This window comes from Bos javanicus, chromosome 19 (genome assembly GCF_032452875.1).
Source record: "Bos javanicus breed banteng chromosome 19, ARS-OSU_banteng_1.0, whole genome shotgun sequence".
Classification (NCBI taxonomy): domain Eukaryota; kingdom Metazoa; phylum Chordata; class Mammalia; order Artiodactyla; family Bovidae; genus Bos; species Bos javanicus.
The window spans coordinates 22843623-22868675 of NC_083886.1; the positions used below are offsets into that span (position 1 = coordinate 22843623).

A 25053-nucleotide genomic window follows, 5' to 3' on the forward strand; every position below is an offset into this window, starting at 1 on the left:
AAAAAAAAAAAAGAGTCTGCTATGGAAGCGGTACAACACAGAGTTGAGCACAGACTTCAGAGCTGAATCAGTCTCCCATTGACTCTTGGCTCTGCCACTTGCTTCCTCTGTGACTTTGTTTTGTACAAGCTTAACATTTTCTCAGTTTCTCTACTGGTTAAGGAATAATACCCGATAGAACTATAGTGGGAATGAAGCAAAATGATATTAGCAAAGGGCCCAACATTGTATGTGATTCAGAAATTGAATGACCTTGGTAACCAGTATCCTTTGCTGTTTTTGGATCACTTTGAAAGAAAGTTATTTTAATCACATATATGAACTAAAGATGGGTTTACAGGTGGCCTTTTTAATTTAGAAGAAATCCCTAGACATGAATACTAAAAATAAAAACTTCCATTATGTGGTTCCATAAGTTGTATGTAGCACGGCTTGTGCTGTGCTAAGTCACTTCAGTCGTGTCTGACTCTGCAACTCTATGGACTGGGTAGCCCACCAGGCTCTTCGGTCCATGGGATTCTTCTGGCAAGAATACTGGAGTGGGTTGCCGTGCCCTTCTCCAGGGGATTTTCTTGACTCAGGAACTGAACCTGCATCTCTAAAGTCTCCTGCATTGGCAGGCAGACTTTACCACTAGCGCCACCTGGGAATGGCAGTAAATTTTTAAATTACGCCCAATGCTTCATATTTGGTTTTAAGTAAAATTAGATTATACTTATGCTTACTCGGTGAAAACAGCCTTACTTAACTGCTGCGAGAAATGAACAGTAATGATGGTTCTCTGTCCCCCAATATTTGAAGTATTTTCCTGGATTTTTGGAGTTTTCTCAGAAAGAACAAGAACCTTTTGGTTTATGTCATAAACATTGAGGTGAACATCCAGATCACTGAAAACATCGGTGGCAGCTTAAGCTACCTGTCTCCCATTATTTCACTGGAAAATAATGCAAAAAACAAGAAGGAAAAAGTAAATATACTGAAACCTCAGTGTAAGTTGAAGCCAGAGAATTTCAAAACTCCAAACTAACAATAAGGTGAGAAAAATAACCAAATCTCAGCATGCACTCTCACCTGCCCTGCCCCAGCCCTAGCCCAGTACAAGGCTTTGTGGAGAAAGGCAGAAGAGGAATTTCAGCACTGGGCCTAAAGTTAGTGTAAAACTACTTCCAGAAAAGTCTTTCTGGAAGTGTATCTTAAGTCTGAATGGCCTAAAAAAGAAAACAAACATGTCCAAGCAGATCAGATCAGAGCACAAACCATATAGAATAGGCTTCGGAGTGAATATAACTTAAAGGGGTCGAAAAGAGTCAAACACAACTTAAGTGACTGAACAATAACAAGAAACAACAATAACGAGTCAATCTTGGACACACAGGAAGAAGGACAAAAGAAGAAGCACCCTTTGACAATTGGGTGATGAGAACAAAAAGAGAAAGAGGACAATTTAGAGTCCTGCAAGATAAATGAAAACTGGGCTTCCCCGGCGGCTCAGTGGTGGGGAATCTGCCTGCCAATGCAGGGGACACGGGTTCAATCCCTGGGCTGGAAAGATTCCACAAGCCACAGGGCAATTAAGCCTGTGAGCCACGATGACTGAGTCCATGTGTTGCAACTCCTGAAGCCTGAGTACCTAGAGCCTGTGCACCTCAACAAGAGAAGCCTCTGCAATGAGAAGCCCACACACCCCAACTCGAGAGGAGCCCCTGCTCACCACAACTAGAGGAAGACTCAGCGCAGACAGAAATAAATTTTTTTTAAAAAGATAAAACCTGTCGAAGGATTGGAAAGTTACTAAAGTAACAAGGACTTAAGGGTCAAGACCCTAGCAGAGGGAGCTCAGAGGTGAACGTGATGAAGTTTTCACCTTAAGGCATCTGTTGACTCGTAAGTGGTAAGAGAGACACAGTAGCAGAGAACCCACACAGAAGCTTTAGGCAGGTAATGTGAGTTCAGCACCTGTCAAGGAAGGGGGCACTACTGGTCATCAGACTTTCAATTAGGACACTTGCATGACTACACATTATGAGTAGCAGTAATTACAAGTAACTGAAAACAGGCCAAATTTTACATAGAATCCCACTTGATATTAGTCCCACCCCATACTGGAGTGAACTGATCTGCACCTACAGGAAGTGCCTACAAGAAGCAGAAAATTGTGTGGAGGAAGATAACCCCTAGAGTCTCCTACGATTACTACAAATTTTAATCTATAATGTATAACATCCAATTTAAAGTTCCTTTTATTGTCCCATCTCAAATGATGAAAGATCAAGGAAAAAAATGGAAACACTGCCACAGAAGTCACAGATTTGTCAGTTACCAATCAGACTTTAAAATAATGGCAAGGAATAAATTCAAGAAAGTAAAACAAGATGGAATAATTTTAGCAGATAATTGTGCTAAGTCGCTCAGTCGTGTCCAACTCTTTGCGACCCTATGGACTATAGCCCACCAGGCTCCTCTGTTCGTGGGATTCTCCAGGCAAGAATACTGGAGTGGGTTGCTATGCCCTCCTCCAGGGGATCTTCCTGACCCAGGCATTGAACCCACGTCTCTTACATCTCCTGCACTGGCAGGCAGGTTCTTTACCACTAGCTCCACCTGGGAAGCCCTTGGCAGATAATTAACATTAAAAATTGGAGACTTTCACTTCAGGACAAAATGGACTAGATGTAGTTCTATTCCTCCTACCAAGCACAGCAAAAAACCAAAAAACTCATGCATTATAGATAAAGGAGACTCAGGTAGAGAGAAGAAGGCCACCAGGAACCTCCAAGTGACCTCCTGCATCTAAGAAATGACACAGTGGTGAGTTCCCTGGGTTTTCTTTTTTGCCTCATGTATATCATAATAGATGTTGCCTCATGTATCCCATAATGGATCCTGGAGACACTAACAACCCAGAAATGCCAAAGGGCACAGACAAAAAAAAATTAAAGAAAAGCCTTCTCCAGCCAAAGAACCAGGAAAGGGGCAACCTACCAGGGCAGAACAGTCTTAGATAACAGTTGTACTACTACAGCCAATCGCTACAGAAAAAACCGAGGCCATCTCTACCCTCCGCCAGCATAGGCTGAACGGGCAGCCTAGCACTCCTCCCCACTGCCTGGGTGGTATCAAAGAGGGCCACGTGCGGAACTAGGACTCTCACTACCACACAGTGATAATGAAGTCCCCTGTCATAGTGTCAGTGGAGGGCACCTGGGCAGCAGTAACAAGTCACTCTTCCCACCTGGGTTAACAGCAAAGGCCAAGGTGGAGGGGGTGGTGTGTGTGTGTGTGTGTATGTGTGTGTGAACTTTCACTCCCAGCTAGTAGTAACAAGGTTCTACTCTTTCCCATCAGCATAGAGCCAAAGGAGCTCTGCTTAAACAGAGGTGTTAAATAAGATCCAGAGTCTTATTGAATATAATACCTAAAATATCCAGAATACAATTTTTAAAATCACTCATTATACCAAGACCCCAGAAAATTTCAACTTGAATGAAAAAAGACAACAGATGCCAACATCAAAATGATACAGACATGGAAATTATCTGACAAGGATATAATAAAAATAGTTCAAGGAGCAATTACAAATAATCTTAGAATAAATGATAAAAAGAATCTCTGCAAAGAAAAACTTTCACCAATTAAATAAAAGATATAATAAGGAACCAAATGAAAATTTTTGATCTGAAAAATACAATGATTAAAGCCAAAGAAACCTACGCTAAGACCCACCATAATCAACCTTCTGGAAACTAAAGATACTGAAAAAGTTTTTAAAGGAGAGAGAAGAAATATATTAGTGGAAAAAAATTCAAATAATAGCCAATTTCTCATCAGAAACTGTGGAATCAGGAAGGAATTGGCACATTTTTCAAGTGCTGGGGGGAAAAAGCAATTGTCAGCCCCAGATTCCTAACCTGGCAACGAAATTTTTCAGGAATGAAGGGGAAATCCAGACATCTCAGATGAAGAAAAACTAATAGAATTTGTCTCCAGCTGAACTACTTTTTAACAAATGGCTAAAGGAGGTTCTTGAAAGAGAACATGATACAAGGCGGAGGTAGGATGCACAGGTTGGTCTCCGGAAGAAAAGAGCCTCTGGCTCCGAGAAGAGAAAGAGGTGGCTAAAGATACACGTTTGAGAGAAGATGAAGGAAACAGGCAGTTCGGTCTGAGGATGACTTTCTTCTCAGCCTGGGAGATAGCTCCCGCTGCATCTCCTGCTGCTGCTAAGTCGCTTCAGTCATGTTCGACTCTGTGCGACCCCATAGAGGGCAGCCCACCAGGCTTCTCTATCCCTGGGATTCTCCAGGCAGGAACACTGGAGTGGGTTGCCATTTCCTTCTCCAATGCATGAAAGTGAAAAGTGAAAGTGAAGTCGCTCAGTCGTGTCCTACTCTTCGCGACCCCATGGACCGTAGCCTACCAGGCCCCTCCGTCCATGGGATTTTCCAGCCAAGAGTACTGGAGTGGGTTGCCATGTCCTTCTCCAGGGGAGGTATTGCCTAAAGAGGGGATAAACCCAGCCAGCTCAAGGCGATGATGCTCAAGGGTTTGGGACGCGGAGAGCGAATACAGACACCAAAAAGACAGATGTTCAGGGAGTGTCAGGCGCTAAATCTGAAGCTGTCCATCTCGCTAGTCAAAAGGTGTAATATAATATATTGACCACCAGGTGGCGGTGTCTGTGGAAGCTCACGTATCCCATCGGCCCTGGCGCCCAGCGGAAGAAGGCGTGGACGTGACTCTCTGGCTCCCCTCGCCTCTACTCTCCTATCCCCACTGACGTTGGACAACAAAGATGGCGGCAGGAACGAGCAATTACTGGGAAGGTGAGGGGAGACCTCCTTGTACGACTTGCCAAGGGGCAGAGGGGCAGAGTAAGGACGGGTCTTGGCGGAGGCAGCAGAGGGAAGAGCCTGGCCTCCAGAGCGGCTGAGTTGAGGGGTAGGGCTGGTCTACAGAGAGTCCTCGGGCCTGGGAGTTGTAGAAACCGTATGGTCTGGGGAGGAGGCTGACCTGATCGACAGCGGGACCTGGGGCAGGTGTTGGGCAGAGAAGGCTGAGCCGCGGCAGACAGAAAGAGGGTCTGATTCTCCGGAGGAGAGCTGGGCTGAGGCGGTAGCGGAACTTGGACGGAGGAGTCTGGGGTGTGAACTCTGAGAGGAAACGAGTGTCGAGTCCAGAAGTCTGGAGGAGTCAGCGCCTTAGAGTTGAGGTCGCTGTTGGACAATTGAGTAGGAAAAGAGAAAGGAGGAACTTGTCGGTCCGGTCCATCGAGGGAAGTTGTGTGAGCGGAATGACTCCCTCCTGTCGGGTCCCCTTGGCAGCTTCGGGCTGGGACTTCGGGCTGGGATTGGGTGGCGAGTCGCGTTTTAAGGCAGAGGAAATAACTTTACCCTCTGCTCCGGAGATCGGTTTTGTTAAAAAGAGAAAGTTGAGAGAATCAATGTGAATTGTAATGATTGCATCTGCTATACCTCTTCTACCAAAAAACAAAACAAAAAAACCATCTTGTGACTTGACAAGTACGTTTATTTAATTCCTGAAAATATGATTCGATAAAGTGGTCTCAGGTAAAACTCATTTCTGGACCATGATGATGAACAGAGATCAGAGAAGGCTCACCTTTTTTTTTTTTTTTAATTGTCTCTTTGGTCTTCTGCAAAATATAATAGAAACTACTCTCCGAAACCCCTTTCCTTTTTAACCTATTTAATAACAGAATTGTCACAATCAGCCTCTTGGTCTAAAATACTTCATTCTAAGTTCATGGGTACTTGGCTGTCATACTTTGAATATGCTCTTACTTGATACTTTATACTGCTGCTGCTAAGTCTTGTCAGTAGTGTCCGACTCTGTGCGACCCCATAGACGGCAGCCCACCAGGCTCCCCCGTCCCTGGGATTCTCCAGGCAAGAACACTGGAGTGGGTTGCCATTTCCCTCTCCAATGCAGGAAAGTGAAAAGTGAAAGGGAAGTCGCTCAGTACTAGAGAAGACAATTACTAATTACAGAGAAGTGTGCTAATAGTTTAAAACGTATTAAAATGCTTATTTGAAATGTGTGTGCTAGCTAGAAAATATTTTTAAATTATGTAGAGGTGGTTATTGGTATCTTTAGTCATTAGGCTATACTGTTTTGAAGCATCGTGCTATAATAATTATAGCAGCTTATCTTTTTGTTGAGTATACTTGCTTTACAGTGTTGTGTTCGTTGCTCTTGTACAGTGAAGTGCATCAGCTGTGTGGATACATCTATCCCGTCCCTCTTGAACTCCCCCCGCCTCTCCCATCCCACCCATCTAGGTCGTCACAGAGCAGGAGCTGAGCTCCCTGTGCTGGGGCTCCCTGTTCCCACGAGCTATTTTAGGCATCTCTCTCTCTAGTCACTAAGTCTGTGTCCGACTCTTTGGACCCCATGGATTGTACCTGCCAGGCTCCTCTGTCCATGGGATTCTCCACGCAAGAATACTGGAGTGGGTTGCCATTTCCTTTTCCAGGGGATCTTCCCAACCCAGGAATCGAACCCAGGTCTGCTGCATTGCAGGCAGATTCTTTACCAACCGAACTATGAGGGAAGCCCAATTTTTTTTTTTTTAAAGTAGTGTATTTATGTCAAACCTAATCTCCCAGTTCATCCCACCCTTCCCACCTGCCTCTGTGTCCAGCAGGTTTCTTCCCTGTGGCTATAGTTCTGTGCCAGGTGCTTTAAATAATGATTAGTAATGCATAGAAAAACTCTGAAGGTAAAGATTTATAAAGCAAAAAGCTGAGATTTGTAGGTTAAATCGATTGTGAATAAATCTCAGAGCCGGTTCTCAGAGAACTTTAGGCTGAGCTGAGATTGTGACGTTTAGTCTCTGGGAAAATGTACTTCACTGTATTACCTGCATGGCGCTTCCTACATCTGGTTGCTGGTTAGTATATTGAAATGTGTTTTATATTCTTATTCCTGAAAGATGAGATGTTTATACTATGTGTTCTATATTCCAGTAGTTTTATTTTGACCTCTACTTCATCATGAATGAAAGTACTCATTTCTAGATAAGAGTTACTGGACTGGCTTCTCTCACTCAACTTAGATGCCAAACTATTACATGATGCCAGTTTCTCTCCATGTATGTTTTCTTCTGTTCGCTTCAAACTTATGCTCTTATTTCTGTCATACTTAGAGTTGACCTTGTCAGTAGCACATTGTTCATTTACTGTTAAACTCAGCCTCTTCAAATATCTTTCAGTAAGCTTGTCGAAAGATAGTTTTTTAAATCTTTGTCAGTGATTTTTTTCTCTTTAACAATCACTCTGTTGTTAAGAATTTCATAAATTTCATAAGCCTAGTAAAGCTTTGACACTTAAAGAGATAGGATAATCCCTGTCAAAAATAGTGATGGTTTCTTTTTTATAAAATTAGCTGGTAAATGGATACAGTGCTGGTCATAAACCATATTCAGTTCCTTTGGTGATTTGTTCTCTTCTGTTTTCCCCTGAGTTACAAAATTTTAGTTAACTGCTATAGAAATAATTTCAGGGACGTTAGAACAACATTCGTTGTCTAGCTGTCTTTAGGATAAAGCCGAAAATTTGCATTTCCCACTATTTCTCCCCTTTTTGCCTCATCTGAAGTTTAATAAGTGACAGTGTGTTTCCATGGGTAAGTGTTTGGTTCACATCTTCTAGTACTCTAGATGTATGATCGTCTTCATAGTTTGTTTTCTTCAGAAGCTTTGTGTTGTTTATAGGACTTTTTGTGTCTAATTATTTGCTTTTGTAATTTTGTTAAAGATCTCAGGAAACAGGCTCGACAGCTGGAAAATGAACTTGACCTGAAACTAGTTTCCTTCAGTAAACTATGTACAAGTTACAGTCACAGCAGTGCCCGAGATGGAAGACGCGACAGGTATAGGTACTACCAGATTCTCTCTCTTTTGCCTTATAGTTATATAATATTTTTAAAGCATTAAAAAAAATAAAGTAAAATATATCTCTGTAACTTGGTCTGTTGGTGAATTTTTGGTGGTTTTTAAAGTGATTTATAAAAATTATTAATTCATTTTATATGAATTAATGTCAGAGACTGACATTTATTTGGAATCCTTAGACAAAAATTGTGTTGGTATCAGGAGGGAAATGCTAAGGTTTAAGAATGAGTTCATCAGAAGTAAATTTCTGTTTCATCCCGTATAAGGAAATGTTGCTTTGCCTACGTTGTGTTTCTTATATTTTCTGATTGCTAAATGGATCTGAGGGACTACTCAAATGCAAAGTATACCTACTGCTATTCTGGTGTTTTAGAATTAATCTAATGCAGTGTATATGTCCTCACTGTTAATGATCCAAGCTATTTTAAATTTTGGTTCTTTTTTTTTTTTTTTGTATTGGGGTATATCTGATTAACAGTGTTATGATGATTTCAGGTGAACAGTAAAGAGACTCAGCCATACATATACATGTATCCATTCTCCCCCAAGCTCCCCTCGCATCATCCAGGCTGCCACATAACATTGAATAGAGTTCTCTGTGCTATTCACTAGGTCCCTGTTGGTTATCCATTTTAAATATAGCAGTGTGTACATGTAATGTTTGTTCTTTTTTGAGAAACTGGTATACTACTCTTTGAACAGATGTAAATGTAGTCTTATCTTTGAATCTCACTTTAGGTCATCCACTTATTTAAAAAAATATTAGGAAATACTTAAGACAGGAAGATAGAAGGAATAATATAATGGATCCCTGTGTGACTATCTCCCACTTTAAGAAATAATCATTATCAGTTCATTTGAAGCCCCTGATGGCATCCCATTTTCTCCCTCCCTATAATCTCCATATGTTTTTACTACGTATATTTGTGTTCCTGAACGATTCATAATGGTTACTTTTTAACTTGCTTTTTTGTTTAACATTATTTAAAAAAAAAATTTATTTATCTTTGGCTGTGCTGGGTCTTCGTTGCTGCATAGGCTTTCTCTAGTTGTGGCAAGTTGGGGCTACTCTTCGCTGCAGTGCTGGGGCTTCTCTTGTTGTGGAGCACGGGCTCTCGGGCACTTGAACTTCAGTAGTTATGGCTCCCGAGCTCTCGAACTGAGAATCAGTAGTTGTGGCACATGGGCTTAGTCGATGTTACTATTGTAATTGTTTGGGGGTACCGCAAACTACACCCTTGTAAGATGGCAGAGTTAATCAATGTGTGTGTTCTGACTCCTCCATGGACAGGTCGTTCTCCCTTTTCTTTCCCTCTCCTCAGGCCTTCCTATGCCTTGAGACACAACAATATTGAAATTAAACCAATTAATAATTCTACAGTGACCTCTAAGTGTTCAAGTGAAAGTGTCTGTCACTTTAAATCAAAAGCTGGAAATGATTTTAAGCTTGGAAAGGAATTCATACTGAAAATCGAGATAGGTCAAAGGCTAGGCTAAACAACCCAAGTTCTGAACACAAAGGAAAAGCTCTTGAAAGAAGCTTAATACTGCTGCTCCCGGAAGCACACAAATGATAAGAGAGTGAACAGCCTCACTGCTCATACAGAGAAAGTTTTAGTGGTCTGAACAGATCAAACCAGCCACAGCATTCCCTGAAGCCAGAGCCTAATCCAGAGCAAAGCACTAACTCTGTCCAGTTCTGTGAAGCTGAGAGGGGAAGCTGCAGAAGCTAATCGAGGTTGGTTTGTGAGGTTTAAGGAGAGAAGACATCCCTATAACGTCAGAGAGCAAGGAGAAACCACAAGTGCTGATATATTCATAGAAGTTGTAGCAAGTTATCTAGCGGATCCAGCTAAGGTAATTAATGAAGGTGGTGACATTAACTAGCAGGTTTTCAATATAGATGATACAGCTTTCTATTGAAAGGTGTCATCTAGGACTTTCATAGTTAGAGAGAAGTTGATGTCTGAAAGCTTCAAAGGACAGATTTACTCTCTTGTTAGGGGCTAATGCAGCTGATGACTTTAAGTTGAAGCCATTGACCATTAACCATTTCAGAAATCCTAGGGCCCTTAAAGATTGTGCTAGATCTGCTCTGCCAGTGCTCCATAAATTGAACAACAAAGCCTGGATGATAACACATGTGTTTACAACAGAATATTTTAAGCCCACTGATGAAACCTACCCTTCCGAAAAAGATTCCTTTCAAAATATGACTGCACACTGACAATGCACCTTGTTCACCCAGGAGCTCGCATGGAGATGTACAGTGAGGTTGATGTTATTTTCATGCCTGTGTTAGTGTCCGTTCTGTAGCCCATGGATCAAGGAGTAATTTCAACTTTCAAGTCTTATTACTGAAGAAATAATAAATAATGGAAGCCGCTATCTATCTATCTTCCTGTCTTAAGTATTTCCTAATATTTTTTTAAATAAGTGGATGGCCTAAAGTGAGGTTCAAAGATAAGACTATATTTACATCTGTTCAAAGAGTAGTATACCAGTTTCTCAAAAAAGAACAAACATTACATGGCTTCCACAGATAGTGCTTCTTCTGATAGGTCTGGACCGAGTCAACTGAAACCCTTCTAGAAAGGATTCACCATTCTAGATGCCATTAAGAGCATTAAGATCACAGGAAGAGGTCAAAATAATGTTACCAGGTATTTGGAAGAAGTTGATTCCAACCCTCATGGATAACTTTGAGGGGATTCAAGACTTCTGTGGAGAAAGTAACTGCGCATGTGGTGGAAATAGCAAGAGAATTAGAAGTTAGAGTTAGAAGTGGAGTCTGAAGCTGTAACTGAACTGCCACAGATGATAAGTTATTTCTTATATATATTTACAGATAGATATAGATACAGATACATGTATACATATGGATATATATGGGCTTCCCCGGTGGTAAAGAACCTGTCTGCCAGTGTAGGAGACATAAGAGATTTGAGTTCAATGCCTGGGTCAGAAAGATCCCCTGGAGGAGGGCATGGCAACCCACTCCAGTATTCTTGCCTGGAGAATCCCATGGACGGAGGACAGACAGGCTATAGTCCATGGGATTGCAAAGAGTCGGACTTGAGTGAAGCAACTTAGCAAGCGCACATGCATGGATATGTATGTGTGTGTGTGTGTCTAAGTTTCTTATAGATAAATGGTTTCTTGAGATAGAATCTACTTCTCCTGGTGAAGATGCTATGAAGATCGTTGAAACGACAACAAAGTATTTAGAATATTACATAAACTTAGTTGATAGAGCAGCAGCAGCAATTGAGAGAATTGACTCCAATCTTGAAAGAAGTTCTGCTGTGGGTAAAATGCTGTCAAATAGCATCGCATGCTGTAGAGAAATCGTTCATGAAGAGTCAGTTCAACAATTTCAGTGTTGTCTTATTTTTTAAAATTGCCACAGCCACCCCAGCCTTTACCAGCCACCACCCTAGTCAGTCAGTAGCTATCAGTATCAAGGCAAGACCCTCCATCAGCAGAAAGATTACTCCCTGAAGACTCAGGTGATGGTTAGCATTTTAAAGCCATAAAGTATTTTTAAATTCCAGTGTGTACATTGTTTTTTTTTTTTTTCTTAAGAATAATACTATTGCATACTTAACAGATTACAGTAAAGTGTTAACAACTTTTATGTGCACTGAGAAACAAAAAAATTAGTGTGATTCACTTTATTGAAATGCTTGCTTTATTGTGGTGGTCTGGAACTAAACCCACAGTATCTCTGAGGTATACTTGTACTTTTATGACTCCTTTAAAGGGGGAAACTATTTGAAAACATTCCATCAGAAATTCTACAACAAATTGAGGATGAGTTTGTGGGGTTACTTCACTCTCACTGTCCCTTTTAACAAGAAACCTAGGGCCATGGGGATCCAGTGCATCTTAAAGCATTTGTTGCCCAGATTGAAAGCACGTCATAATGAATAAACTCAGTGATGCCCAGAATTTTTCTTCCAGGAGTTATTTTTTTTACTTTCTGTGTTTTGAGAACTATGTGGTCTGTGAATCACCACATACTTATGAAATGCATTACATTTAACTGAGTCTCAGTATTGTGGAGAGGATATTTTCCCTCATTTCCCTGGACTCATACCTCCCTGAGGTGGTGAATGTAGAGATTGCCTCCTCATTCATTCAGCAAGGATTTTAATGAGCATCTGCCATGTGCCAAGCACTGTTCTAGGTGGTAGGCTTGTATCTGTGAACAAGATAGAGGCAGTTTTCTTCCTGATGGAGCGTACATCATTGGCCCATTGTTCTTTTTCATATATCTGGTAGGGGAGGATCTGCATTAGTAGTGTATAAAGTATTTCCCCTGGGCACATTCTAAGAGATAACCATGGAACCTTGGGTTGACTCTGACACGTAATAAAGAATGAGATATTTTAAGGTGAATGAATTAAAATTTTAAAGAAAAATTTGGACCTAAGCATCCTAAATTGAAAATCCTCCTTATTAGCTACTTTTTGGCTATTTCACTGTTTGTTACTGTTGCTGTAAATGTGTATGTAGAAAAGAGAAAGAGCCAAGGTCAATTTTGCCATTTAAAAAAGAAGTGTTAGTGTTAGTTGCTCGTGTCTGACTCTCTGTGACCTCATGGACTGTAGCCCACCAGGCTCCTCTGTCTCTGGAATTCTCCAGACAAATATACTGGAATGGGTTGCCATTCCCTTCTCCAGGGCATCTTCCCAACCCAGAGATTGAACCCGGGTCTCCTGCATTGCAGGCAGATTCTTTACCGTCGAGCTACCAGGGAAGCAAACTGATGAAGCAACTGCCCCAGGGCAAGACAAAGTCTTAGTAAGAGTGGAGAACATAGTCATTGTTTGGTATTTATCTGTGTTCAGTGTAAATAAGACCAGTATTGAGCTGCTGCTAAGTTGCTTCAGTTGTATCTGACTCTGTGCGACCCCATAGACAGCAGCCCACTAGGCTCCTCTGTCCCTGGGATTCTCCAGGCAAGAACACTGGAGTGGGTTGCCATTTCCTTCTCCAATGCATGAAAGTGAAAAGTGAAAGTGAAGTCGCTCAGTCGTGTCCGACTCCTAGTGACCCCATGGACTGCAGCCTACCAGGCTCCTCCATCCATGGGATTTTCCAGGCAAGAGTACTGGAGTGGGGTGCCATTGCCTTCTCCGAGTATTGAGCTACAGCTGCTTATATGATAATATATACCACTTGGGGACTTAATGAAGGTTAATGGTTTTTCAGAAGAGACAGAAACTTTCAAGACATTTGGTTTTAGAATTTGAATCTGTCAAACATAAGTTTCACTTGTAAAAATTATGTTTGACTTTCCAGACTTTAGAAGACAGTTCAATACATTTTTGCAAAGCAAAACAGAAGGAAATGTAAAAGATTGATATTAAAACTTCCCTGCCAGACGTAGCTATCTTTATTAGACTTGAAGCCAATTCCTGATTATTTAATATTATTTACCCAGTTTGTGGATTGTTTAAATCTCAATTTTATTTCATTTTGGAAAGAGTCATGGAAGGAAGATAGAACTTAGAGGAAAAAATTTAAAGATTATTTCTCACAGATCTAATGTAATCTCTCTAATACATTTATGGCTCCTCTCACATGCTGTATTATGTAGTTCTGCAGTTTTATTTCACATTTGTTCCTTCAGATCCAGCATTTAATTAGGCACTGTCATAGCTTAAGTTATTTTAGTTTGGGAAACAGGAAGCAAGCATTTAGAATTTCTTTGCATTATTAAGAGTGGGACAGTCGTACATTCAATTTTATTTAATACTGAATTTAATATTCAGGATGTGTGATCTTTACAAGAAAACTTTAATAAAAATTACATTTTTTTATGAAACAAAAAGAATGTCTCAGGGGTTCCACTTGACCTTTTTAAAAATAATTACCTTATCATTTTAAGTATATTTTAAAGGATTAGGTTTAAGTAATAGATTCTCTTTATTTGAACTTGTTTTTAGCTCTGACACAACACCCCTTTTAAATGGATCAAGCCAAGACAGAATGTTTGAAACTATGGCGATTGAGATTGAACAGCTTTTGGCAAGAGTGAGTACCTTCTGTTAAAGGATTATTTTCCTAGTAACTGTACTTGTTAGGTATGGTACCAGATGATATTAATGCAGACATATTTATTGAAATTACCCTTTCATTCAAGATGTGTGCCTCCCCAGGCCACTTGAGTTTTGATAACGGCCATTCCAAGGTCCTATTTTATTAGCCCTTTTGGGTTATTTTGGGGAAATACCAAATCCTTACATGCTGTCTCTTGTTTTTATTTTTTTGCTGTTAGCCAGAAGGGCATATAGGCATTTAATTTGCTTTTATCTCTTTATCGTGCTTTCTGAAATGTTTGTATGGGTTTTCTTTCTTTCCTTTTTTTCTGTTTTAGCTTACAGGAGTAAATGATAAAATGGCAGAATACACCAACAGCGCAGGTGTGCCCTCCTTGAATGCAGCACTGATGCACACGTTACAGCGACATAGAGACATACTGCAGGTAATACATTGGGCTTGAGAGTTTTATGTCATCATAAGAGGCTTTTGAGTTTTCTTTACTCCATGAAGAGAACATGTACACATGTATTTAGGAGAACAAAGGGAAAAATCTTCCAAGAGGGTAGATGCTGTGCTATGGAAGTTTGTCCTGTTTTGCTTTTTTTTTTCTTGTTACTATAAAATTCTAAAAATGTTTATTAGCTCTGTCTTTTGCCTGGTAAAACTGAATCATATTCATCAGTCGGTAAGTATGTTACTGCTGTGGGAGATCTTGCTACCCAGCTGAAGCAGTGAAGTAGCCAGTGGTCACACATAAGCAGTCATGATGGTTTCTAGTATACTTTCATCAGGCTTTGAAGATAGCAGGGAAGAGAAGTAATTTGCTATATTTAATGTATTGTTTGAGAAAAATATTAAAAGTATACCAATGAAACAAATAAACTCCTAAAAGATTTACATGGGAGGGTGCTGAAAATATAGTAGTACAAATAGGAAGGCAAATTTTTTAATACTGAAAAAATCCAGTCATTTCTAATTTTTAAAACTCATGTTAAAAATAGAAATAGAATACTTTATTTACCTAGTACAGAAATGTGTACATCAGATTAAAATCTATCATCTTGCTTAATAATAAAGTAGTAAAAGCTTTCCCATTAAAAAAAAAGAAGACAAGGATACCCCATAGTCCCCACAGATATCTATTTAACATTGTGTGGAAGTTGTTTGTAGTTCAATTACACAGTAAAAAGAACAAGATATAAATACTGAAAAGGGGGACAAAAATCTGTATTCTGTACTGGTGATAAGATTATATAGCTAATATAATCAAGAAAACTAAACAAAAATTAGAAAAAAATTCAATCAGTTGATGACTTGCAAAATTAATATATAAAGCAAGCAGTTTTCTTATACACAAACAATAACCTGTTAGAAAGAACAGTGGAAGAAACTGAAAGTTTTATGTATAATTTAATAAGAATGTATAGGAAGGACTTACATATATAAAGTTCTCCTGAGGAGCATAAAAGATTTCTCTCTAAATCAGCCTATCCATTGAATGTTCCCTGGTAACTCAGTTGGTAAAGAATCCGCCTGCAATGCAGGAGACCTTGGTTCGATTCCTGGGTTGGGAAGATCCGCTGGAGAAGGGAAGGCTACACAATCCAGTATTCATGGGCTTCCTTTGTGGTTCAGCTGGTAAAGAATCTGCCTGCAATGCAGGAGACCTGTGTTCGATCTCTGGGTTTGGAAGAGCCCTTGGAGAAGGGAAAGGCTACCCACTCCAGTATTCTGGCTTAGAGAATTCCTTAGACTGTGTAGTCCATGGGGTCGCAAAGAGTTGGACACAACTCAGAGACTTTAACTTTCACTGAATGTTATCCCAATGGAAATAACAGGGTTTTTCTTGTTTGCTTCATTTTTTTAAAAAATGGCAAAATGCCACCAAAGTTTATTTGAGATTATAGTCATACAAAAATAACCAAGAAGAAAACATGTGAAGATGAAGGCAAGTGGTAAAAGATACCTAGTTCTACCACAGATTAAAACCTGTTAAGAATCTAGAATAATGAAGACCATTTGATTCTGGGAAAAAATTAGATCAATAGAATACAACAGAGTTCATATATAGACCCAAATATGCATGAAAATTTAGTTTCTGAGAAAGGTACTATTTTGAATCAATGGGGAAAAAAGAGATTATAAAATAAATAGAGTTGTTACAACTGGCTAATTTCTGGCAGGGGAGGGGAGGGGGGAAGCACTCAATTTCTGTCTCATTCCTCCTATCTAGAGTAAATTCCAAATGGGTCAAAGATTTATATGTAGAAAAAGAAACTATAAAATTTCTTGGTGGTTGAAATTATACATTTCAGGGTAGTAAAGGACTTTCCTGCTGCTGCTGCTGCTGAGTCACTTCAGTCGTGTCCAACTCTGTGCAACCCCACAAACAGCAGCCCACCAGACTCCCCCATCCCTGGGATTCTCCAGGCAAGAACACAGGAGTGGGTTGCCATTTCCTTCTCCAGTGCATGAAAGTGAAAAGTGAAAGTGAAGTCGCTCAGTCGTGTCTGACTCTTAGCGACCCCATGGACTGCAGCCTACCAGGCTCCTCTGTCCATGGGATTTTCCAGGCAAGAGTACTGGAGTGGGGTGCCATTGCCTTCTCCGAAGGACTTTCCTAAGCAATACCTATTACCAGAAACTTTAACAAGTGATACAGAGATACACTGATAGAAATAAGAAAAAGGGAACCCAATAGAAAAGTGGGAAAAGGACTTAAACTTATTTACAGGAAATGAGTGGCCAAATTCATAAAAAGATGGTCAGCCACATTCTCAAATGAAAAAATGCAAATCAAAATGAGATAAAATTTTTCACCTGTCAGATTAGCAAATACCGAACCATTTGTAACCCATTTATGTCAAGAGTGCAGAAAAATAGACACTCTTCCATTTTCTGGAAATGTAAGTTGTAGCCTTTCTAGAAAGCATTTTAGCACTATCCAAATTTTTGTGTAAGATTGTTTGACCCAGTTATTCTACCAGGCATTTACCCTTTAAATATACCTAGAGAGTACAGTAAAATATATACACAGCTTGTTTATTGAAGCTGTTTTTAACAGCCAGAAAAAGGAAAAAAAAGGTAACTAAATTGTTTATCGTAGGGAATTTATTAAATTACGGTAGTGGTGGCGCTAGTGGTAAAGAATCCACCTGCCAACACTGGAGACACAAGAGACCCTAGTTTGATCCCTGGGTTGGGAAGATCCCCTGGAGGAGAGTGTGGCAACCCACTCCAGTATTCTTTCCTGGAGAATCCCATGAACAGAGGAGCCTGGCAGGCTACAGTCCATGGGGTAGCAAAGAGTCAGGCACAACTGAAGCAACTTAGCACTTAGCATGCAGTCATAATTTAAAAACTACATATTAAATTTTAAAAAATATAGATTCAGTTTGCTAATAGGGAAAGATTACTTGATATTTTATGAACTTAAAAGATTACAGCAGACTATGAGTTTTTTTTAGCATAAATGAAAGAAATAATAAACTTGTATATGCAAAAACATATTTCCTGAAAGAAACTGAAAGAAAAGGTGCTCTTTTAGTTCATGGTGCCCCACGTGCATGTATTGTTTTTGCTTCTAAAGGATCAGTAGGGGCTCTCTGGGAGGTGGGATTATGGTTTTTTATCTTTTTAATATATTTATCTGAATTTTTAAAAGCAATGAATATTCCTTAATAACTTAAAAATATGGTAGAAAAAAGGAAATATTCTAAAATTATTTTATTCTTTACGATTCTCTTCATTTTATTGGTTTAGAAATAACTTTCTGCAGGAGTTCCAAAATGATGAAATTTGAAAATAAGCCCCATTGGGTACACTAATGAGTAGAAAGAGCTTCCGAATTTTTATCCTAGGTTATTTGAAGTTATTTTATCTGAGGATTATTTTTTCTTTACAATTCTGCCCTGTAAGACAGGGTATGAGAGGATACACAGGATGGTGATCTGATGGCACTATTACCCTCGTGCCAGGCTTCCCAGGTGGCACTCTAGTGGCAGAGAACCTTCCTGCCAGTGGAGGAGATGGAGGAGACCTGGGTTTGATTCCTGGGTAGGGAAGATCCCCTGGAGGAGGGCATTACAACCCACTCCGGTATTCTTGCCTGGAGAATCCCATGGGCAGAGGAGCCTGGCAGGCTGTAGTCCAGTGGGTTGCAAAGAGTTGGACAAAACTGAAATGATTTCACAAACACACGTACATACATACAACTGAAGTGACTACACACACACACACCACACCACACATACATACACCACTACCACCACCCCTCTGGTGCCAAACTGTTTTCATTTGAAAAAAGTTGGTCACTCTTTGGGAAACTGATTATAATGGCATTTTTACGTCTTGACAATTAGATTTCTCAAATAGCGGTTTTCTTGACAGAGATTTGTAGTATAACAATACATAACTGGCTCAATAAGGTAAAAGTTTATGTTGAGACTGGATATTAATTTATTGCAGGATTATACACATGAATTCCATAAAACCAAAGCAAACTTTGTGGCAATACGGGAAAGGGAGAATCTCATGGGATCAGTACGAAAGGATATTGAGTAAGTTACCTTTTATATTCTTTTGTAGGGTGTTTACTTAGAATTAGATTGAAAGTGTATCCATGATTAACAACAAATTGAGTAGCAGAACCATGATTTAGATTTCAGGGTTTCTATTTCGCATTTCATCGTTCTTTAAACATTGCTGCTCCAATATGGTCCTAATCTACTTTGCTGGTCTTATCTCCAGCTTACCCTAGTTTTATCATTGACTCTTGCCAACCTTGACTTTCCTGTCTTAATTCAAAGTCCAGTTCAGATGATGTCTTTGTGAGTTTTCCTCTGATTGCCTCCTACCCACCTTGAGCATTATGTTAATAACATCACCAATAACCAAAGGTCTCTGTGTTTCCCTTCCTCATGACCCTTTCTGTCCCTCTACCCTCTCCCTTACCACAACAATTACATACTTAAGTAACTGTTAGAGTAGCCTTTACTGCCCCAGAATCCTAAATCTGTTTTTTCCAGGTTTTATACAGACTCATAGCTTTATGTCAAATTATTTAAGGACTCCCAGCATTTTTATGCTGCTCTTAATCCATAATTTTTGACTGTGTTCTTTTCCTCCCTCCCTTTACCTCACCTTTAATAATATAGCATTTTATACACAGTTTCGAATTTTTTTTTTACAGCTGTTCTTGACTGACAAGGTCAGATCCATTGGGCATCTAATTAAAGCTGCAGTCTTCCCACTTTTAGGCCATCTGTTGAGACCTTTCCTTGTCTCACTTATGGTATTTAGGTTTCATAAGTATGGTACTCAAGATTCATGAGCTGTGATGTGTACTGCCATCTTATGAACTGTACATTTCATGTGTACTCTGACAAACATTACCTTGGAGTTCCTTTATTTTGTTGTAACAGTAAGACAGTTTTACAGCACAAACCACTTAATATTCATTCTATTCAAAATTTTTGTCCAAAACTCTAAACCCAGAATTGTCCAGTCATCAGTTATGTTTTTACCTCCAGAAATTATGTTGGAAAATTAATTTTTATTGTTTGTCTCTGTTTTATCTGTTTTTCTTACATTTAGTCATATGTACTTTGTATAACATATAGGAGTAAAGAAAATGAAACATTTTTGCTGTATTTGGAATTTTATATTATTATTAGTTCTCAGGCACATGTAGGTCTTGTCTAGTTTCTTTATAATCTGTATACATATATATCTTAAACCAGTGTAGAGAACCAGTGTAACAGACAGCCTTTAATGTATAGTCATTTAGCTACCACACAATTTGTGGGAATTGCTAGACTATATTCCAGTGTAATAACTTGTTTTCTTAAAGTTTATCATGAAAGAAACATGTTCATCCATTTGCTAAACTATTTCTTGATTACTGTTAGATAATATGTCAGTTGCAGTAGCAGATAGAAATGAAAAGATTAACTTGGCCCTTTAGATGCTGGAGGGGAGTAAGCACATATTCAAATTAGTATAATATATGGCAAAATATAGTTAATGAGATGAGATATAGTAGTAATACACTCTGTGGATCACTATTAAATTAGAGAAAGTAATACACTGTGTGGATCATGACAAACTGTGAAAAATTCTTAGAGATGGGACTACCAGACCACCTGACCTGCCTCTTGAGAATTCTGTATGCAAGTCAAGAAGCAACAGTTAGAACTGGACCTGGAACAACAGACTGGTTCCAAATTGGGAAAGGAGTACATCAAGGCTGTATATTGTCACCCTGCTTATTTAACTTATATGTAAAGTACATCATGAGAAATGCTGGGCTGGATGAAGCACAAGCTGGAATCAAGACTGCTGGGAGAAATATCAATAACCTCACATATGCAGATGATACCACCCTTATGGCGGAAAGTGAAGGAGAACTAAAGAGCCTCTTAATGAAAGTGAAAGAGGAGAGTGAAAAAGTTGGCTTAAAACTCAACATTCAGAAAACTAAGATCATGGCATCTGGTCCCATCACTTCATGGGAAACAGATGGGGAAACAGTGGAAACAGTGACAACTTTATTTTGGGGTGCTCCAAAATCACTGCAGATGGTTGTCTGCAGCCATGAAATTAAAAGATGCTTGCTTCTTGGAAGAAAAGTTATCACCAACCTAGATAGCATATTAAAAAGCAGAGACATTACTTTGCCAACAAAGATCCGTCCAGTCTAAGGTATGGTTTTTCCAGTAGTCATGTATGGATGTGAGAGTTGGACTGTGAAGAAAGCTGAGCGGTGAAGAATTGATGCTTTTGAACCGTGGTGTTGGAGAAGACTCTTGAGAGTCCCTTGGACTGCAAGGAGATCCAACCAGTCCATCCTAAAGGAAATCGGTCCTGAATATTCTGAAAGGACTGATGCTGAAGCTGAAACTCCAGAACTTTGGCCACTTGATGCAAAGAACTGACTCATTGGAAAAGACCCTGATGTTGGGAAAGATTGAAGGCAGGAAGAGAAGGGAATGACAGAGGATGAGATGGTTGGATGGCTTCACCCACTTAATGAACAGGAGTTTGAGTAAACTCCAAGAGTTAGTTGATGATGGACCGGGAGGCCTGGTGTGCTGCAGTCCATGGGGTCGCCAAGAGTTGAACGTGAACTGAACGACTGAATTGAGTGACTAATAGTACTAATAACTGATATTTAAGATTTTTTTCCTGAAATTACTGCTTTTTCATATATTATCTCTTTTTTGGCTTCATATAATCATCTGGTCCCATCACTTCATGGCAAATAGATGGGGAAACAGTGGAAACAGTGTCAGACTTTATTTTGGAGGGCTCCAAAATCACTGCAGATGGTGATTGCAGCCATGAAATTAAAAGACGCTTACTCCTTGGAAGAAAAGTTATGACTAACCTAGATAGCATATTCAAAAGCAGAGACATTACTTTGCCAACAAAGGTCCATCTAGTCAAGGCTATGGTTTTTCCAGTAGTCATGTATGGATGTGAGAGTTGGACTGTGAAGAAAGCTGAGTGCTGAAGAATTGATGCTTTTGAACCGTGGTGTTGGAGAAGACTCTTGAGAGTCCCTTGGACTGCAAGGAGATCCAACCAGTCCATTCTAAAGGAGATCAGTCCTGGGTGTTCTTTGGAAGGAATGATGCTAAAGCTGAAACTCCAGTACTTTGGCCACCTCATGCGAAGAGTTGACTCATTGGAAAAGACTCTGATGCTGGGAGGGATTGGGGGCAGGAGGAGAAGGGGACGACAGAGGATGAGATGACTGGATGACATCACCAACTCGATGGACATGAGTTTGAGTGAACTCTGGGAGTTGATAATGGACAGGGAGGCCTGGCATGCTGTGATTCATGGGGTCGCAAAGAGTCCGACACGACTGAACAACTGAACTGAACTGAATCTTTTGATATAGATATAAATTATTAGTCCCACTTTATAAAACTAGGTATTAGGAGTCTTGTTTGAGGTTTACTGGTTCATGGACTTCCCAGGTGGCTCAGTGGCAAAGAATCTGCCTGCCAAGCAGTAGACATAGTTTCAATCCCATTCCTGGGTTGGGAAGATCCCCTGGAGAAGGAAATGGCAACCCCCTCCAGTATTCTTGCCTGGGAAATCTCATGGACTGAGGAGCCTGGGTGGGTTCCATGGGGTCGCAAAAGAGTCGGACATGACTGACCAACTAAACAACATTAGTCTTCCAAGTCCAGTGTGGTACTGGTTATATTGTGCAGCTTTCCCTGGTGTTTTCTTTCCTGCTGCGCTTTGCACATTAGAACCTGCTCTCAGGTCGTGGTTTACTTTAACGGCATGACCCCCTTTTGTCTCACTGCAGTATGTGTGCAGTTACTTGAATTTTTTTGTTGTGGTTCTTGATACTTTGTAAGTAAAGAACTGAAACATGAAAATGTTGGTAGTAATGATACAAAGCATTTTCTTGTAAATTGTAATGAACTCAAGCCAGGATAGAAATCCTGAAGTACTCCACAGTTGGCAGATCTGTAGCTTCCCTTTAGGGAACCATTCCCTTTCAGTGGCTTCCCTACCTCATGTGCTGTGTCGTAATCAATCAGGAGTATTAGTCCCACTTGGGGAAAATAAAGACAAGAGGAAATAATAGAGAAAGAAAGGAAAGGCTCTAAAAGCCCCTGCTTTTCTCATCTTTTACAGTACCCTCCCAAACCTCACTCTGCAAGATGGACGATACAAAGTTTCTTGAAGCCACTGTGTTCTTCCACACCCCATGACACTGCACATGCAATCCTTCCTTCCTGAAATAATCCTCCACTTTTTACAACTGTAAATTATCACTTGTTTTGTAGGGTATCCTTTATGGATTTTCTCTGCTTAAGAAGGTTTCTGTATTTCTCACAAGCTCTCTAATCTACCTTCTGCCTTATAGTAATGACTACTCTTTTCTTTTGTATATAAATATTATAGTATTTATGTAGTATTATAGTAATAGTTCCTATTACACTGAATTAAAATTAAATAATTTATGTACCTGTCTAAACTGTGAACAACTCATGACTAAGTAGCATGTTTTACTGTTAAAATGTGTGGTACCTAAGAGATGTTGAATAAATATTTGCTGAGTTAATGAATAAACAAATGAATGAATGTATATTCTCTTTTCATGTACTTTAGTGAGTTGGACTTTTTGGCAACTGGTACAAAATACACATTTTTAGAAGTTATCAAATGTATATATAAAATGTAAAAAAGGAAAAGTAAGATTTTTGTCTAAGAATGTTAGATTATTTTGGTGAAAGATAAATTCTTAAACTAGAAAGCCATGCATATTTATCTATCATAGATGCCATTTTTAAAAGGAGATAAAAAGGATTATACATTTTAGTTGTATATGGAGAGGCTCAATTTGTCCACTTTGGATATTACTGGAGAAATCATTTAATCCTTTTTTATAGTGTCTGCCAACAAACGTTCTAAAATTTTCTTTCTTCTAGGTCATATAAAAGTGGGTCTGGAGTAAACAACAGAAGAACTGAACTATTTTTGAAAGAACATGACCACCTTCGAAAGTAGGTATTATTGAATAAATACATACTATGTGGTACATACTTATTAATTTATTTACACATATAGCAGACATTTTGTGCTGTTTATTATACTGAATGCTTTACCAGTGCTAATTCATTTAATTCTTCTAATGAAAGAATTACAACTTTTCTGACCGTAATTAGGAAAGATAGGATGCTATGAAATATATACACAAAAGTCTGCATTCACATTACTTATTTGTTAATGTAATTTGTAATGTATTAGTAACTGTGAGGAGAAGGCAATGGCACCCCACTCCAGTACTCTTGCCTGGAAACTCCCATGGATGGAGGAGCCTGGTAGGCTGTAGTCCATGGGGTTGCTAAGAGTCGGACACGACTGAGCAACTTCACTTTCACTTTTCACTTTCATGCATTGGAGAAGGAAGTGGCAACCCGCTCCAGTGTTCTTGCCTGGAGAATCCCAGGGACGGGGAGCCTGATGGGTTGCCATCTATGGGGTTGCACAGAGTTGGACACTACTGAAGCAACTTAGCAGTAACTGTGAAGTGAAGTTGCTCAGTCATGTCCGACTCTTTGCGACCCCATAGACTCTAGCCTACCATAGGCTCTAGCCTACAGGCTTCTCCATCCATGGGATTTTCCAGGCAAGAGTACCGGAGTGGGTTGCCATTTCCTTCTCCTGGGGATCTTCCCAACCCAGGGATCGAACCAGGGTCTCCCACATTGCAGGCAGACGCTTTACCCTCTGAGCCACCAGGGAAGCTGTAACTGTAATATGTCTTTTGTTACCTTAATGCTTGTTTCCTTTAGCAAGTCTATTGCTCTAATACTTTGTCTACTACTGTAGGTTAATAATAATATAGATACTGACTTATATTTGCATGGCCTTATACTACTTATATATGTCAAGAAGCTTTATAAAGGGTAATTAGCCATACATCAAATTCAAAGAAAATATCTTTTCTAAGAACTCAAAATACCTAAAAACTTGGATGAACTGTGTGTATGTGTATGTATATGTACACACACACACACGTACACATATATATAAAAATGAATATATATTTTTATTTTAAAATAAGCCACCATACTCTATTCCTGCTTCATCTAGTTTTCTTCTGAAATATACTGGTTTCTTTAATTATTTTCTTTGTATTTTATTATAGAACTTAAGGATCAGAAAATTACTTAAACTCTCTGAATTCGGCCTCTAAACACTTGAATAGCTAATAACCATGATAGTTAAATGATATGAATTATGCTTTTGTTGCTGAATGTCATAAATAAGTCATGTCCATATGAGCTTAATGTACTATTCAATTTACTTTTCTTTGAAGATCACCACTTTAAATACGAGCTGTTGAAATCAGAACATGGGAAGATCAAGACCATTTTAGTAGAACTCTGGCTACTTCTAGTGTCAGAAAGTTTTTAGTGTTTTTTTCTTAGAATGTTAAATATTATTGATTGGCACAAGGGGGCAGTCTTTCCTAGAGTAGCTTATAGTTACTTATAGCTTTGGTAGTTCTTTTTGTATTTGATAAAGACCACCACAAAAGAATTTTGCATTATATC

General features: G+C 39.4%; 1 protein-coding gene across 6 annotated transcripts in view; it reads left to right on the forward strand.

The window, feature by feature from the left end:
- Positions 1–4576: 4576 nt before the first annotated feature.
- GOSR1 (golgi SNAP receptor complex member 1) overlaps positions 4577–25053 on the forward strand; it is a 37379-nt gene continuing 16902 nt past the window's right edge. Inside the window, exons 1-6 of one of the 6 annotated variants that reach the window (XM_061390594.1) lie at positions 4577–4823; positions 7776–7890; positions 13867–13954; positions 14298–14405; positions 18431–18522; positions 23422–23496. In XM_061390594.1, coding sequence (XP_061246578.1) covers positions 4793–4823; positions 7776–7890; positions 13867–13954; positions 14298–14405; positions 18431–18522; positions 23422–23496 — 509 coding nt within the window. In that variant the 5' untranslated portion in view covers positions 4577–4792. Of the gene's footprint in view, positions 4824–7775; positions 7897–13866; positions 13955–14297; positions 14406–18430; positions 18523–23421; positions 23497–25053 lie in introns of all 6 variants that reach the window. The other 5 variants (XM_061390593.1, XM_061390598.1, XM_061390597.1 and 2 more) reach the window with 5 other exon arrangements.